This window comes from Odontomachus brunneus, unplaced genomic scaffold (genome assembly GCF_010583005.1).
Source record: "Odontomachus brunneus isolate Ranch 3 - 2012 unplaced genomic scaffold, Obru_v1 Obru_scaffold_109, whole genome shotgun sequence".
NCBI classification, from domain to species: domain Eukaryota; kingdom Metazoa; phylum Arthropoda; class Insecta; order Hymenoptera; family Formicidae; genus Odontomachus; species Odontomachus brunneus.
This window is the reverse complement of record NW_022639559.1, coordinates 663,658-680,911: the sequence shown is the minus strand read 5'-3', so window position 1 is coordinate 680,911 and position 17,254 is coordinate 663,658. Positions and strand designations below refer to the sequence as shown.

Here is a 17,254-nt window from a genome sequence, read left to right as displayed (position 1 = left end):
GGGACGTAGAACAGGTTGAGGTGAACATAAAAGTCCTATACCGTTTTGCGATATTCGCAATAATTATCGAGATATTAATTGTAGAAAATTTATGAATAATTATGCAGGATATGGTAGAGTTATAATAGCGACGACTGCCGTCGCTATTATAATTATACTTTAAATCAAATTGAACAAAAAAGTCCTCTACCATTTTACAAATAATCACATAGATTTTTAATCATTAATTAAAGATGTTAATTATTAATTAAGATGAGTGTATTATCACGCAAAATCGTGCAATAATCTCCTTTAATTAATAATTAAAAATCTATGTGATTATTTGTAAAATTGTAGAGGACTCTTTTGTTCAATTTGATCTAAAGTATAAGTACACGACGGCAGTCGTCGCTACTATAACTCATTTATTATATTCTGCATGATCATTTACAAGTTTTCTACAATTAATATCTCGATAATTATTGCGAATATTGCAAAACGGTATAAGACTTTTATGTTCACCTCAACCTGTTCTACGTCCCTACAAAATCCCCGTAGGTGAGTGTGAGACACCCTGTATATATATTTCTTTTTGTCCGCGCAAATTTATATATTTTCGCGAGTCTTGTGGGAAGCTTATCCCAATCGAGTCAACCGCACCGAGGTTAGAGGGTCTCCTGGAGTCTCACCGCTCACGAACCGATCAGAGCCTTCGGGCGTTTGCCATTTACATTTGGGTGTAAAGATTATCACCGAAAGTTCTATAACTTTTTTTTTTTCTTGTCATTCCTGCCGCATTAATTAATTGTAATAATTCCGATGAGTTCAAAATTCGATTTCGTCCTTCGAGATCTACATTCTCCTTCGTCTTCTACGCCCCATATAAATCCTGAAGACTAACTTTCACACACGCCATACATCTATACGCATATTCACACATTCACACACATATAGCACATAATTTTTTGTTACTATAACCTTTCGATTTGTAACGAACCGCAATGAATAAATTTGTAACGAGCCACGAGAAATAAATGTAATTAATTAGTGTTATTTAAAATTTAAAATTTCAATTTTCATTTCAAATTTCATTTTCATTTTTTCCAATCCCCTTTCCCTCCAATTATCCGCTCTTGGTCCGTCCCGCGATAAAGAGATTGAATTCTCTGATCGGAAAAAGGACCACTCGCCGTACGTCGATACGCGCGTAAAACGACCCTTCTGGTCGCTGACTCGTTGCTCGATCTACGTGTACGGCTGAGGCTTTTCGTCACGTTGCGTTCTTCTCCAGGACATAACAATAAATAAAGGTGTATATATATACACGTGGTTAATATAATGTGATTGTAATATAAGATATAATATAAGATTAGATAGTTATGTGTAAATATACAGGTAAATATAAGTATGTGTATGAGTGTAAGTGTGCATGATTTCTCGGTAATAAAGACTGTAAGTCCGTGTCAAGTCCGTGAGCTTTCCGGCGTTGATATGCGGTATTTCCATTGCCTGTATAGAGAATTCGTTATTGTGGCTCATGAGTTAAAGCTAAAGGTGTCTTTAGAATTTCCCTCTTGACGGAGAAACAGGTGAACGGTTTGATAGCCCATTCTGCTGGTGGAAGGAGGTTCGATGATCATAAAAGGTTAGACAGATTTTTATTAATTGTCATTAGATTTAACATATTGAACATTTATTGTAGATTTAATTTATTTCCTATTTTTCACAGAACAAAATACTTTATAACTCAGAAATAAAAGGTTTTCGGCGTACTGTTCATTAAGAGAGATTTGGTTTGTTTTAACGAGTACTACATACCCCTAAAATTTGGTATCACCTTTCATCCTGGGAACATCCTGTATATTATCAAGCACACCCTCTTGAGTAACAGTCAAGAAGTTTTAACCGTCGCTCATTGTTTATTAAAAAGTTTTTAATAAAAGAAGTTGCATAAAATGATTGTAATTTTTGGGCACCGTATATACAACACATCGAATTTGTAGCTAGGAAAATGGCTGCTACACACACACACACACAACACACACACTGCTCGCCAGCAAGTGCGCTCGCCCGCCCGATAGGGCGGGCTCACGGTGAGTGAGTATGTATATATAATAAGACAAACGCACCCACCGCCCTGTCGGGCGAGCGAGTGCGCTTGCAGGCGAGCAGTGTGTGTGTGTGTGTGCGCGCGCACGCGCGTGGTGTGCGTGCAACTGAACGTAACACATTATTGCGAGTGACATAACTTAACCTAACTCAAACTAACCTAAACCGTAATAGGCACCTTCCTAGCGTACAAATTCGATATTTTTGTATATACGGTGTCCAAAAATTACATTTATTTTATGCAACTTCTTTTGTTAATAACTTTTTAACGAACAACGAGCGACAGCTAAAACTTTCAGAAGGTCATTCAGGTGGATGACCTCTATAACATATGTCAAGGTCAAGGTCATCGGAGGTGGGTTTCTAAACTTCACATTTACCAAAATGTTCGACGTGGGAGCCTCAGTCTGCTCAGCCACGCCGCCTTACTGAAAGATAGTTGCAACTTTAGTCTCATGTACGATACAGTCTCGCGACCCAAATTTATACTGTAATTTCTCACAAACAAAGGCCCATTGACACAAATCCCGTTAGAATGTTGATACTCAACATCGCAGCTAGCAAACGTGCTATGACTCGTTCAGAAATCGATTTAGCGGGTTGTGGCATCTCTTTGTAAATTTATTTGGACAGTAGTTGTGGCATCTCCTTGTAAGTTTATTTGGAACACAGCTTTCTTTATGCAAATTAATTTCTACTTGTCGGATTAAAGGAGTTCGATTATTATCTCTTGGACCTGTAAAGTTATTATCGGGCGCCCACTTACGGCGGTTCCTCGAGTTGCGCCCGTAGTTGAAGAACTCAATTGGTTTCCCTGTCTTCTGCCATTATTTCCAATTCTCAAAACGCAATTCTCTAACGAATGACCCGTTTCTTTACAATACTTGCATTGATTTGATAGACTTGAAGTCGGTTAGTTTCCACAACATTCTCTTGCTTTGTGTCCACCTTTATTGCATAATTGACATATAATTGAACAATTCTCAACCATGCTTATACGGACACCCCTACCGAAAAAAAATGAAATAACCAAAAAATTGTTGGTACTCCTGGCTCTCAACGTAATAACGGGAGAACATGGCGACAGCGCCGGGGCAGGACCCGCCAGAGGCGCGCCTAATGACAAATTTGAAAGAATTTTGGCTCTAAAATTGTGGCTGATAAGTATGAAGTAGCGATACTACCTCTGTAATCTCTCGGACGAGACACTCGTATAATCTAGATCGACTCTCGCCCGCCTTCAATGGGCTCGGTCGATCGTTCAATTATACTTCGTGTCTCGCTCTTCAAGATTACAGAGGTACCCAAGTAGAACACAAACTCATAAAAATATCACTATGACATCACATGAAAATCATTTAAAAAATATCATCATGATGTCATTTGATGTAGTTTTTTTATGAATATGTGATGAATTCTTGATTTTGGAATGATTTTATAGTGATTCTTTTCTAACAGCATAAGAAATGTTTAGGTACGTCATGAGGACATAACACGTCTATAGGACATCCCCAGGACTTTTCTGAATGCACTCTAGATATTTGTTTTTAGAGTGAAACTGTGCACTAAAACAAATCACAATAACATCAAAATGACTTCCATTTGACATCAAAGTGAGGATAATAATGATTAAAAAATGAGTTGTTATAGTTCCTTATTCATTTTGAAAGTATTGTACTTTTTTGTTTTAAGTGAGTATTTACATAATGGCTGCGTTTGAAGTTTCATACCAGGGTTCCTATTTCGTAACCACTTATCGACAATTGTCGGATCGGTAAGTAGTTGCAGAATAGGGCCCCAGTACTGAAAATCTATATTATATATGACATGAACTGTAGAGTTTAACAGTACATTCCGAACACAGCCAATTTTAGTATAATCGACTAATCCTAGGTAGAACAGATAGTCAACATAATATCATTCTGACGTCATTTTCAACAAAAAAATGACGTAAATTTGGTCAAAATGACATCAGATTGATATTATTTTGACTATCTGTTCAAAGAGCCACATTGGCGCAATTGCACCACACCTGACAACCTTATGTTACGTATACATACTATATTTTTAATACTAGTAATGAATATCGAAACAAAGCCCTAATATGTAGTGGTATATCTTATATTTAAATCGAAATATATCATAATTTAGTTTAACATATTAATATCATCTCTTTATATTAACATCATCTCTTTTACTGATTATTGACAGGGTTGGTAGTAACTAGTTAAAAAGTTAAAAGTTAAATTAAAAAGTTAAATAGCTTTATAACTTAACTTGGTAACATTTTTATACTGTTAACTTTTAACTTAGTTACATTTTATCGGTAACTATTAACTTTTAGTTCGATTATCTTGAAGTTAACCATGCCATAAAGGTGTCGCGAGACGTCGAAAAGCTGTTGCGTGTAGAAGAGTTCATTTTCGACAATCTTCGAGGAAAAATGTCCGATAAAAATTTCTAAAAAAATGTATTACTTGAATTTAATAAGTATCTGTAAATGAAACAGGTTTCCAAATAAGGTCTATATTTGTTTTTTCCATTATTTGTAAAACTGAAACGCTGTAGTCATGAAATGAAACAAATTTAACTTTTAACTTTTTAATTACCTTTTTTATTAACTAAACTTTTAATTCAATTAATTTCATTATGAGTTAACTTTATCTTAAGTAAGTTAAATTTTCAAAGCCATTAACTTTAACTTAGTTTAAAAAAAAGTTAACTTACCCAACCCTGATTATTGAGATGTGTTCATTCTACTATCTATACAATTGCAACAAGATATTAAAGCAATATAAAGATTTCAGAAACTAAAGAGATTCTTTTAAAGCACTTTTACTTATAATACAACATAACTATCTTTATCACTTTTACGTCATTTATTATCAATGACATTTAAGTGACAAATTATATCATAATGACGTCCTGCTGATGTCATCATGACTTCTGTGTTCTATCTAGATAGCCGTTTAGAGCAGCACAAACAATTTTTTGGTCACTGATTATTTGTGTTGGTAAACATAAGAACAAATCAGGTTTGAGTTGTCAGATACAGTGAAGAGAAGATACAACACATATCAGTACATGTAAACATAAAAGGGTATGTGTGCGTGTGTGCAATATTATATTGTTAACGTAAGAGTATCGTTGACGCAAAGGATTCTTCCTGAAGAAGTATCGGTCGATGGTAGAAATCCGCAAATACTCGAGATTTAGCCGACCAGCCGGCAACTCTTTGAATTTCCTCCAAACTAACTCCCTTTTCAAAAGCTTTCGAAGTGGATGCATGTCGCGTGCTATGTGCAGTAAATCTTCGGTCAACACCGCATTGTACAAGGGTGGTATGAATTCAGCGAATCCGTTAAAACTGCGTGATATGGTTGTTGGAATGAAATAAAAAGTTGGTCTTCTGCGCCTCGCAAAGACTTTGTGACCTCGAGGTATCGGAGGAGCATACTCGCGATGCACAGACTCGATGCGTCGGTGAAGAGCGGGAGTTTGAGCACAGGACGCGTTGAGCTTGTCCCTGATGTTTTGATCCTGTCGGGAATACGGATTTGGAGACCGCTAGGAGAGCGGAGTACGTTGGAGATTTTGATTAAGGCAAGTGTCTGGAACCGATGGGCTGTTTCGAGAGCCAACAGTAAAGTCAACTTGTATGAAAGTTGCTTAAGGGGTAATGACTCCAAGGGAAACTATTCCTATATGTGGCGTAAGACCGGATCGACATCCCAAGTTGAATCATACCTTGATCTGCTGGGGCGTATCTTCGAGCATCCTTTGATAAACTTCCGAATCTCGCCTCGGCCAGTCGAGTGTACCCGCAGGATGCGGAACAGGCCAGGTCGTTGTTGGGCGCCGGCAGAGGGCGCAGTAGGGCGCCCTATCCGACCGAGTGCGATTGGGAGCGGTGCACTTGGACACGGTGCATTTGGACACAGCCAATCACAGCACCGTGTGATTAGAAACATTTGTAGGGTCCCTTGGAACAGCGACTTGTGATTGGACTGTGTCCAATTGCCCCGTGTCCAACTGATATACACCCAGTGCGAAGCGCCCTGTTCTGATGGGAAGAACGGCGCAGAGCCTGTCGGTAATATCCGACGAGCGTTGTGAGGTTATGTCTTGGCTCTCGTTCGAGCTTCATCGGGAGCGCCATTGGTGCGTAGGTAAAGTACGGCACCGTCTTTGTCGGAAGTGTCCGCTGAGAGAAATAAAGTTATGTCTCGGCTCTCGTCCGAGCTCAACCTGATACGCGGCTCGCATCGTTGAAGAACATGAGCTCCCCGAACGGCATGCTTACCGGAGACCGTATTATGTGATCCGGGCAGAGACTTGTTCGTTACTGCGTAGTAATGGGTGACAGCGACTGTGGATGTCCGAGTCAAGGGGGCTGGGAGGTGAGATGCGACTTGATCGGTACAAAGAAAACAAATAACGGGAAAACATGGCGACAGCGCCGGGGCGGGACCCGCCAGAGGCGCGCCTACAAATTTAAAAGAATTTTGGCTCTAAAATTGTGGCTGATAGATATGAAATAGCGATACTACCTCTGTAATCTCGAAAGGCGAGACACGAAGTATAATTGTTGCTTAGCAATGAATTCTGATTATCGAATTGCCTTGCGCAACATTGAGACGCGACATGACCTGAGCGTTCGCACCATTGACGTACTCCAATGCTATTATTAAGCGAAATATTCCGATTCGTATTAGCATAGCAATTTTTAGCACCATGGCCCGTTTTATTACATAATTGACAAAGAATAGCATTAATAGTAACCGAACGACTTCGGAAATTTCGCATGGTATGACCGGATTTCTGGCAGTTCTGACAAATTACATTTAATTGATTACGGGGAAGTTGGCAATTTTTAGCAAGATGACTGGGTCTTTGGCAATTATAACAAGTGATGTTAGACTGGCTGTGAATAGTTCGACAGTTTTGTGCATCGTGACCGGATTTGGAGCAGATTTGACACGTAATTACATTGCTCTGCACGAATTTTACGGGCACAGTATTAACGCGGTCTCTGGTTCTACATTTATCCGCGCTATGGCCCCATTTTTTTTACAAAGTTGACAAATTAAAATATCGTTATTCAAGTTGGAGTTTCGCAACAATTGACAATTTTCCACGGTATGACCGGGAGTCTTAAAAATCTGGCAGGTTTGTAAATTAGTGACGGCGAATTGGATGTGCCACGCAGCTCATTGATCGCACGTAATTCCCTCTCTATTTTCAATGCTTCATTCACCGTGCCTGCTACGTCTAGATTCGAAATTTTAATCTTGAAATTCTTGCACCGACTGTTGTGTCGTCGTCGATGATTTCCTTCACGGCTCTCATTGTTATCATTGTCATAGCCGCTCGATGTTTCGATGATGATGTTAATGAAATGTCTATCCATTTCAGCATATGAGTGATCCATCGATTTTGTTGCTGCTGTTGTTGCTGGTAATCGCGTGAAGACTAGAAGGATGATGATGAAAATAATGACGATATTGACGATATTGACGTTATTTCATCCTCTTTTTCATTATCATCATTATCGTCACGAAAGTTACAATGAAAATCGTTGTCCAATGTGTCGCACCAAATTGAAATACTGAAGATAAAATCTTCAATCTTTCCACGGTGAACATTTTGCACGTCGAAGCCGCCACCGCGCGAATCTATATAGACCCGTGAATTTTCACGTTTGTCACCAGTTACTTTGTCGTCTGAACTCATTTCACTTTAGATTTCGGGAGATTCTTTGTTCTATCTCCGGTACTAATCCCCTGATAAAGCTATGACCATTTTCCTTTTCTACTGATGGCCTGACTGACTCATCTACGGATCCGCTAGTAGTACGATGGGCTTCTAAGATACGTTTTCCGATTACTTTTACGCGATTCGCATATAGTATTATTTGTTCACCCGCTAATTGATATACGCGCCCTAAATCTACTTGTAATTCGTAAAGACTTTTAGTAGATCCGAAAATATTTTTTAAATATGCTGTTAATTGATTAATTCGCGAAAAATCCTGATCTTGTATTGAACGTCGAGCTTCACTAGTTAATTGCGTATGAATGATTTTAGTTAAAAAATTTCATTGTCGGCTGGCAACATGGATTTTGCTAACTCGCATCCTTTTATAAAATATTCTAATGGCATATTTTGACCATCAAAGAAAGGAACGGCCTCTCCGGCGTAACGTAAGATGGCATAAGAATTATTGGAGTTCATATTTTCACTGGTAATAGGCTCAATGTCGGTTTCCTTTGTTATCGCGTTTGAGTCTTTGTCGAGATTTTCGGTAGCCTCTTTATCGGTTATCTCTATGGCACTTTCGGTAAACGGTAAAGCTAAATAAAATGAGTACACAGATTTATCAAATGACACGTATTGTGTCGGGTCGGTGCGAAAACTATTTTCTTCCAATTCAGAATTCCTCTCAATAATTTCTTCCTTCCCAATAGGATAAAAGGGGTTGTTGGTTGTCAAAGGTGGGGCAGTTAGTCCAAAGGAATTGAGGAATAGTGGGCTATCGCTCAGGATTCTCTTATAAAAAAGTACTATTAGTAGCACTATTAGAACTATAGCACTAATGATATTTTCGCTATAGTAACACTATTAGTGTCACTATTAGTGACACTGTTAGTGGTAATAGTTCTAGTAGTTACTTTTGAAATGTTAAAAACAATGGGTTAAGTTCACTCTTTTTCATTAAAAAAACGTTTTTTCAAATGTTTTGGAAAAAACGTTTTAAAATATTTAATAAACGTTTTCTAAATATTTATTAAACGTTTACGTGAACATTTATAAATATTATAAAAATATTTATAAAAATATAAATATTTTTTTCTTTTCTTGAATTTTTCTTAAATTTTCCATTTTATTGTTTCACATGCTACTTAATTCAATTTAAATTGTACTTCGAAAATTTGCTTACCATGCTGGGACTCGAACCTGAGACCTCTGCTTCTTGAGTCGTTCATCTTACCTACAGCGCCACTGTTACTTTCATCGAAAGACACTTTATATTGTATACATATGGTATATCCATATACGAAAACAAATTTATTAAAACAAAAAGAATAAATCTTTTTAAAAAGTATGTTTGAAAAATAAATATTAAATCAATACTAAAGAAATGTTTATTAATATAAACGTTTCTTTAAATATTATTTTAAACGTTTTATTTAATGTCAAATAAACGTTAAATAAATGTTATATAAATATTTTTCTTAAATCTTTATTTTAAATGTTTAATAAATGTTATACAAACGTTTAATAAATATTAAATAAAGATTATGTTTACAATAAACTGTACAATGTAGTATCAGTGAAAAATAAATATTTAAAAAATATTTAAAAAACATTGTCTGTTGATTGGGTAGAAATGTAATTGTCATAGAAAATAAATTTTTGTACAGGAAAAATAATATTTAATAACCTTATAAACGTATTCCTGTAATAATGAATTATCTTTCATATTTTTTCTATAGTAATAATAAAGTTTACATACTTATACACATCAACTCATCAAGTGTCACTTATACTCGTATTACCACTATTGGTATTTGTAGTATCACTTCTGACATTACTGATGTGACTAATAGTATCACTGCTAATACTAGTAGTGCCATCACTAATAGCAGCATCAGCACTAATAGTGTTACAATTAGTACTATTAATGTCACTACTAAAGTCACTAACAGTGCCACTATTAATATTAATAGTGTCACTATCAGTACTAATAGTGTAACTAACAATGTCACTATTAGCACTAATAGTGTTACTACTAGCACTGCAAGCACTACTAGCACTGAAGTTATTAGTAAGACTATTACCACTAATAGTATTTTTTTGTAAAGGTTTTTCGTATAATTGGAGTTGGAACTTCGAGTACACGTACAATATGTGTTTCGGAGGTTGTCGTGGAAATAGGTTGTTGTTCGCGCGATATAAATGGAGTAGAAGTGTGTGTAGGTCCTTGTGATTGTGTATGGCGAGATCGACGAAAAGATTCAGGGTTTACTGTTTCGTGGTAAGTCTTCTCTACCTCAGCTTCGTTGGAAGTAGATCATGTATTCATGCCCTTCCAATTATCGCTTTTATCATCTCGGACGAGCTCCCAAATATTGACGATATGTTACGTCCTGGAGGAGAACGCAATGTGACGAAATGCTTATTATAAGCCTCGCCGTACACAGAGGTCGATATGTCGATTAGCGACTGGAAGATTCGCTTTACGCGGTGCAGCGACGTACGGTAAGCGGTCCAATTTCGAGTCAGAGAACCGAATCTCTTTACTCCGGACTGGACCTCGAGCGATAAAGGAAAGGGGGATTTAGACTCGGAATGTCTCGATTGTGAAAGTATTAACAAAACTTTAAGCACACGACATAGGTGAATACAAGATCTTTATTTTAACCGATTGTGGGCATTTCTACAATGATTATGCTGACTTGGCCCCAATATATACGCTTGTTGGTTTACAATAAAATGAGTGGCGGTGTAAGTCTACATGTGTGTGAATCTGTAGGAGTGTGTGTGTGTGTAATTTAGTCTCCCAGGTTTTAGTGGGGTGAGGAAGGCGGAAAATAGGGTCTTGAAGGGCGAAATCGAATTTTGGACTCATCAGAATTATTGAAAATAATAAAAACAGCGACGAAATGGATAAGATAAAATAAAATGGATGACTTACTTTCGAGATGCGCACTTTGGGTGAAGTAGGTTCGGTCAAATCTCTGTTGCTGAGTGTGGTACCGCTGTGTCGTCGATATGTCGATATAGATTGATCTCCCCCGAATGTGTATACCAGGATTTTTATTTTGCGAATGAATTATACATATATTGAATTGTCGGCGTAAGTAGACAGTTGACTCAAGAATTGGAAACTTAGACGGTCGTAAAACTCGACGGAGAATCAATGAATAATCATGAAAGTGACGGTCAGCCGAAACTCAAAACGAAATCAAAATCGGAAAATTCAGCAAAATTCAATCCGAAGGGTCGCGGGTTGAGTCTTTTATAGGAATCGGCTAAGTTTGGAAATTCGGAGATAACTATTACTGGATTGGTCGGCGATGTCATGCTTGTAGTGAGGATACTCACTGGATTGGAGAAAATTACGGAAAGATTCAGGAACCTTTAGTTAGTATTGCATGATAGGAGATTATTTCGGTGATTCATGAATGTCTCTTGAGATGATATGACTTGAAATTTGAACTTTTCTTGATTGCTCAACTATTTCGAAATTCTGTCGGATGAGCGGTTAATTGTATGTAATATATTTAGAATGAAGGTACGAGTGGGTTACGGGGCGTAACAGTAGATAAGAATTCCGCACTCGGCTTTTTATCTTCTTAACGCCATTTTTTTTCAACATTGTGACATGACAGTCAAATTCGGACGACGGATTCGTGTTCAGCAGACAAAAATACATCGGAAATGACTATTCGTACTGATGTCACGAAAAAAGTTGCCGAACAGATTTTTGCCGAACAGTGTAATTATTTGTTCTTGGTGCAAACAATCACTTTGCATCACACATTTTTTACATTAGTACCACCTTTGTAACAAATATGTGTCATAAATCAACATATTTATATTTTGTGTGAATGTAAGTTTTGTATCGATTTTTTCTTTAATATTATATTAATTACATGAATAATATAATATAATAACACACATATAACATATATACACATATAACATATATATAATACACATTATATATTGTAAACATTATATATTAAATATATGTAATTGTCTATGTGTTATTTTTCTACAATTCATTATATTTCCCACTTATAGTAACATATCAATCTACAGTAGCCATCACTTGGACAGTGTGGCGCCTAGAGCACGATGTTATCACGTCGTTTTCCAACGATTAAAGCGAGACTAACATTTACTATTATATATAGATGAATTTGATACTAAATGCTCTACAATTTTGGTCCTTACAAATTTTGGTCCTTAACTTAAAAATTTTGCGAAGATAACGAGTGGAGGATGGAGAGAGCAGTAAAAAATTTGACATTTAAAACAAATGAAATATGTCGTTGCAAAAAGCATTAAATACTGCAAAACTTTTGTAGGCAACATTTTTTCATATACTTCATATCTTAGGAATTATTCCATAAAAATAAAAAAGTTAATTTTTTTCAAGGGACTGTTTTAACCCCTAAACTTCGAGATAAACCGATATAAAAGATATGGGTCTCTTACTTTTTGATGCTTTACAACATATCCAAAGCGCATCAAAATTGGTAAGGGACAGTTTTATCATGTCCCTTGTTAGAGAAAAGTGTGGCTCATTTTGCAAGCGCGACAGAGACGAAGTCTGCAAGATGGTGAACGATATCCGCGGAGCTCGAGATATCGCTGAAGAATGTTTAATTTTTTAAAAAAGAAAGCCAGTTAAAAAATCTTTTTTTCGTTTTATAAGAGAACTGTTTGAAATAAAATAACGTTGCTTTTGAACAATGTGATATAAAAAGTTAGAACAACCTGCAATAATTTTCAAAACTATAATTTTTTGAAAAAGGAGGTCTAACTTTATACACTCGTTTGACGATAAATTGCATCGCCACTGCCTATCTGATTCATAATAAGGAAACTACTTATTTTTATAATTCGGAAACTAAGTATCAGATAACATTTTGTGAAAGGAAAAATTATTTCAAAATTCTTGTAAAATTATGACATTCTAATAACAGTTGTTAGTATGACCTCATATACATATTGGCAAATTACATTTTTCAGCACTGATGTTAATTGTTTTTTAAACTTCTCTTGTTTATCTTAACAAATAATGAGCAACGGCAAATCTTTTGAAGATTACTCAAGGTCATGATTTCGATAACATAATGTTAAACTCGTTGCAAAGGGTTCTTTTTTTAATTTTACTGCTATTTCTTATTTGATGCTCTTCTAATAAAATTGCGTTTAAACTTAAAGTTTTGATTTTTGTTTTTAAATTGTGAATTATATTTTAAAATACTTTCACATTATGAAAAAAGAGAAATAAAGATTTTAAAAGAAAAATCCTACATGGCATAAGTATGTTATAAGACTGTCATAAGAATTTTTTCATTTTTTTATGATGGCTATTATAATAAATAACGTGTCATATCATAATAATAATCATATCATATCATAATCATATTCAAATCAGCTTTAAGGGGGTATTCTAGTGTAACGGGTCCAAAAAACCGATTTTTTTTTGCATATTTTTATAGTTTAAAGTCTTCAAAATATGGCCCTAAAATATTAAGATGAAATTTGTTAAATTGACCGAGTTATAAAGGTTTAAAAGACGCAGCCTCCATACGGCGTGCCGATCACGAGATAAATGACGAAGTGTTAAGTGTCATCTAACCTATTTACGAAAATTTAACTACCTATGATTTACTACAGCGATGCCTCGGATTATTTACTCAGAATAATAACGAAAGTTTAAATTCATTAATTTGGACAATTGCACCAAAACATCTGCATTGTGAAAAGATGATGGAAGTTGCAACTTTTTTTGGCTGTTTGCCTGTTTAATGAAGGATTTCATACAATTTTAAAAATAATGAACGTAATGAGACTACAAATCGGCCAAAATGCAAAATTCCTCGCGGATAATAGAGACAAACGAGCGTATTAAACGTTTGGAGCAGCGGGCATCGCACGAATCGAAAAAAGCAAGAATTGCCAAGAGACAAGAGGAGGCTGATAAACGTGGATTTTATGAAGTTGAGGAAGGTCTCTTATATGGCCCTGGTATAGCTGATTAAGGGTAAGTTTCTCTAATTACTCATTATCCATCTCATAAGTGCATAAGAACTTTTTTTAAAACGCGATCTTTAAACGCGTTTTTCTCAAAACGACATTTTTCAAATCGGGCGAGTATTTTTTTCGGAAACTACTGGGCCGATCAACTTGCGCTTTTACACACATATAGTGCACATATTCGACTATCGCCCAAACTAAAATCTGTTTGATATCTTTAAAATTACTATTTTTCCAAACCGCGAACAGTTAGAATTTTTTAATAAAAATCAGACTACTATTTTTCAAGCCCCGCCATTTTGTCAATTTTTTTTTTTCAAATTATTTCATTCTAGCTTGGGTGATAGCCACATTCATAAAGAACAAAATAAATGCAAATTCGTTTATTTCAGATGACGGCGGCAATTCGCCCCATGAAAGATAACTTTACAACAAGACTTGTTTCGTCCAATTGTATTTCCTTCAATTTCGAATATAAAGCTTTGCCAAATTTGAGACGTTTCTTCAAAGATGAAGAAATGTCAGTACAAAACATTAACTTTGTAAATTTAACCATTTGTTTTAAATTAATTCCCAAAATCGCCTTGAAAATAGGCCTTCATACTAGAATACCCTCTTAAGGAGTTATTAAAAACAATATTTAATAAAATATACTTTTAAATAAAAGAAAATTTATGTAATATCAATTATTAGTTTGTCCTATAGCCGCTAGTTGACTGGATACTCACTGATTCCTCGCTGGCGCTAGCATGCGCGGCTTGCTCTGCAAGTGCATTTACCACAGCGTTGATCGTTTTTGATTCGCTGCCGAGATCCTCCTCGCGATGAGCCACTAGATTAGGATTCTTCCCGATTTTGTTTAACCTACAAGGAGAGCATGATTAAGCGTAGGGAATGTCGCACGGAACGTAACCAACGATTATTCACGCCAAATTCTAAACCACTTAGCAGCACAGTGATTCGTCCGTTTCGTGGCATTATAGCGCTTGCCGCTTATCATCTGTACTCAACAGTGATTATTATTTGTTCTTCTAACACTACTTGCACTGCTAAAGGTCGTTGAATGAAGTAAAGTGATACAGAAATTAATTATTTTTGGCACATAATCCACAGAATTGTGTTAATTTATTTCGCCACACAAAGCGAAGAATAAGAAAGTAGTGGATATTGATATAATTTGAAATTATTTAAGTAGATTTTTCATCAATAATAAAAACTTTCATGAGAATTAAAAAAAGATGTGAACTATAACAAACGTCTAAGAATTTCACGATTAGACGTGAAGATAACTCTGTGAATATGTGACAAAACAAAAATGATATTTCAAATAATCTGTAAAAAATGTTATGCGCCAAATTATGAAAGTATAACATTACCATGTAATGAATGTGTCGAGAGTGTAAAACCTTTGTCACAATGTTAAACTGTAATCATTAGTTGTTTAGTCATGAAAATTATGTTAGATTTTCGAGTATGCTCCTAGATATCGATATGTATCGGATGTACATATCGTGTATGAGTGTATAATACGAATATAACAAGTTCATCGAATGCCTTTCTGTGCATTATAAGCATTACTAATTTCTCAAACCCTCTCAACTCATTGTAAATATCGCGAGTTAGTGCGCTTTAGTCGTAAATTAGTTCCAAATTCTTCCCAATTCTGTACTGTCTTGCTCCACAAATCGCAAAGGACAGTGTACGACTGTATACTTCCATCTCTTTTGTTTCTTTCAAGACTTCAAGTCCTTTAATGCAACCATACTAAATTATAATACTAAGCAAGAAACTATGTAAATTTATTTTTTATTTATTTGTATGTTTAAATAAATTAGTTTTCTCTTTGTAACTAGAACATTGACACTCTATTCGCGCTCTATTAAAAACAGCATAAATATCTAAAACCCTTTTGAACTCTGTTTTATCAATAAGAACATTTTTAACCGTTTATTACCCTCGTATAAAACAAATGCTCAGTTGAAATTTTATTTTATAATTATATTACAATTAAATTATTTTATTTTATAATTATATTATAATTATGTTATAATTATATTATAATTATGTTATAATTATATTATAATTATGTTATAATTATATTATAATTATATTATAATTATTATATAATTATATAAAAATGGCTTTAAACCTTTTTGACTTTTCATTTACAATTTTTTACATTATATTTGTATGATCGTTTTCTTAATTTCGTTAATATAACTTTTATTTATAGATTCTGGAAATATGTTACGCGCGTTTATAGTAAAAGTAAATACGTGAAATTAATGCGACTCGTATTGTTATTAAACGACTCTCGCGAAATTCTTATGAGGAAAACATTTTCAGTCAGTTTGCTTAAATTTGTGATATATTAAAGTTGTTGAAGCCCTGATAAAAAATCTGAAAGTACAAAACTTTTATATGGCTAGTTTCTATAAATTAAAAATATTTAAAAATCTCTTTCACACACACAAGGTTCCGTTCGTACGTTTGCCTACACAAGTTTACATCTGTGTGCCCATCGTTCGTCATTCCCGTAGTATTTAATGACTCTAAAATTCTTTCAGAGTAAGTGCGTATGTGTGTGTATCAGCAGAAATAAAGATCTCATGGTTCGCCAGTCTCGTAGGGTCTCCTATCTTTGCTGATGCGCGCGCGCACGTACGCACACACACATGCACGTACACACGTACACATATATACATGCATACACGCACACAGACACACACACACACACTCACATAGCAAAGAGGGTTTAAAGTTATTAAATACTACGGGAGCAATGAGAGAGAGAGAGATTCACGAGGTCTTTATCTCTGCTGACGCGCGCACATACATATGCACACATAACAAAGAGGGCTTGCAGTCATTAAATACTACGGGAGTAATGAATCATGGAGATACAAGTGCAAACTAGAAAAACGTATGAACGAATATCTTGCAAAAGTTTTTCAAATGTTTTTAATTTAAAAACTAGCTAAAATAATTCTGCATTTTGAGATTTTTTACTAGCACTACAACAATTATAGTATATCAGAAATTCAAGCGAATTGACTGAAAATTTTTTTCTCATAAAAATAGTGTGAGGTCCATTAAGCTTTATTATGATAGATCGATAATATATATGTATATATCAATGTTTTACTGCATTTAATCGTTTTTACAAAGCTGCATTAATTCAGTAATAATAAAATTTTCATTTAATTAATAACAAGCGCAGCATTTTACTCATACGAGCGTACTAACGTTCATCAGCTAAACGAGGATAACAGAGAGTTAAATGTGCTCATATGCTACTTACACACACACACACACACACACACACACACACACACACACACACACACACACACACACACACACACACACACACACACACACACACACA

At 35.3% G+C, this 17,254-nt stretch overlaps 1 protein-coding gene across 8 annotated transcripts in view; it reads right to left on the bottom strand.

The window, feature by feature from the left end:
- Window positions 1-17,254, bottom strand: part of LOC116849243 (potassium/sodium hyperpolarization-activated cyclic nucleotide-gated channel 2) — a 391,135-nt gene that overhangs the window by 107,605 nt on the left and 266,276 nt on the right. For all 8 annotated transcript variants that reach the window (XM_032826194.1, XM_032826189.1, XM_032826185.1 and 5 more), the window contains one exon: window positions 14,595-14,730. In XM_032826194.1, coding sequence (XP_032682085.1) covers window positions 14,595-14,730 — 136 coding nt within the window. The remainder of the gene's footprint in view (window positions 1-14,594; window positions 14,731-17,254) is intronic.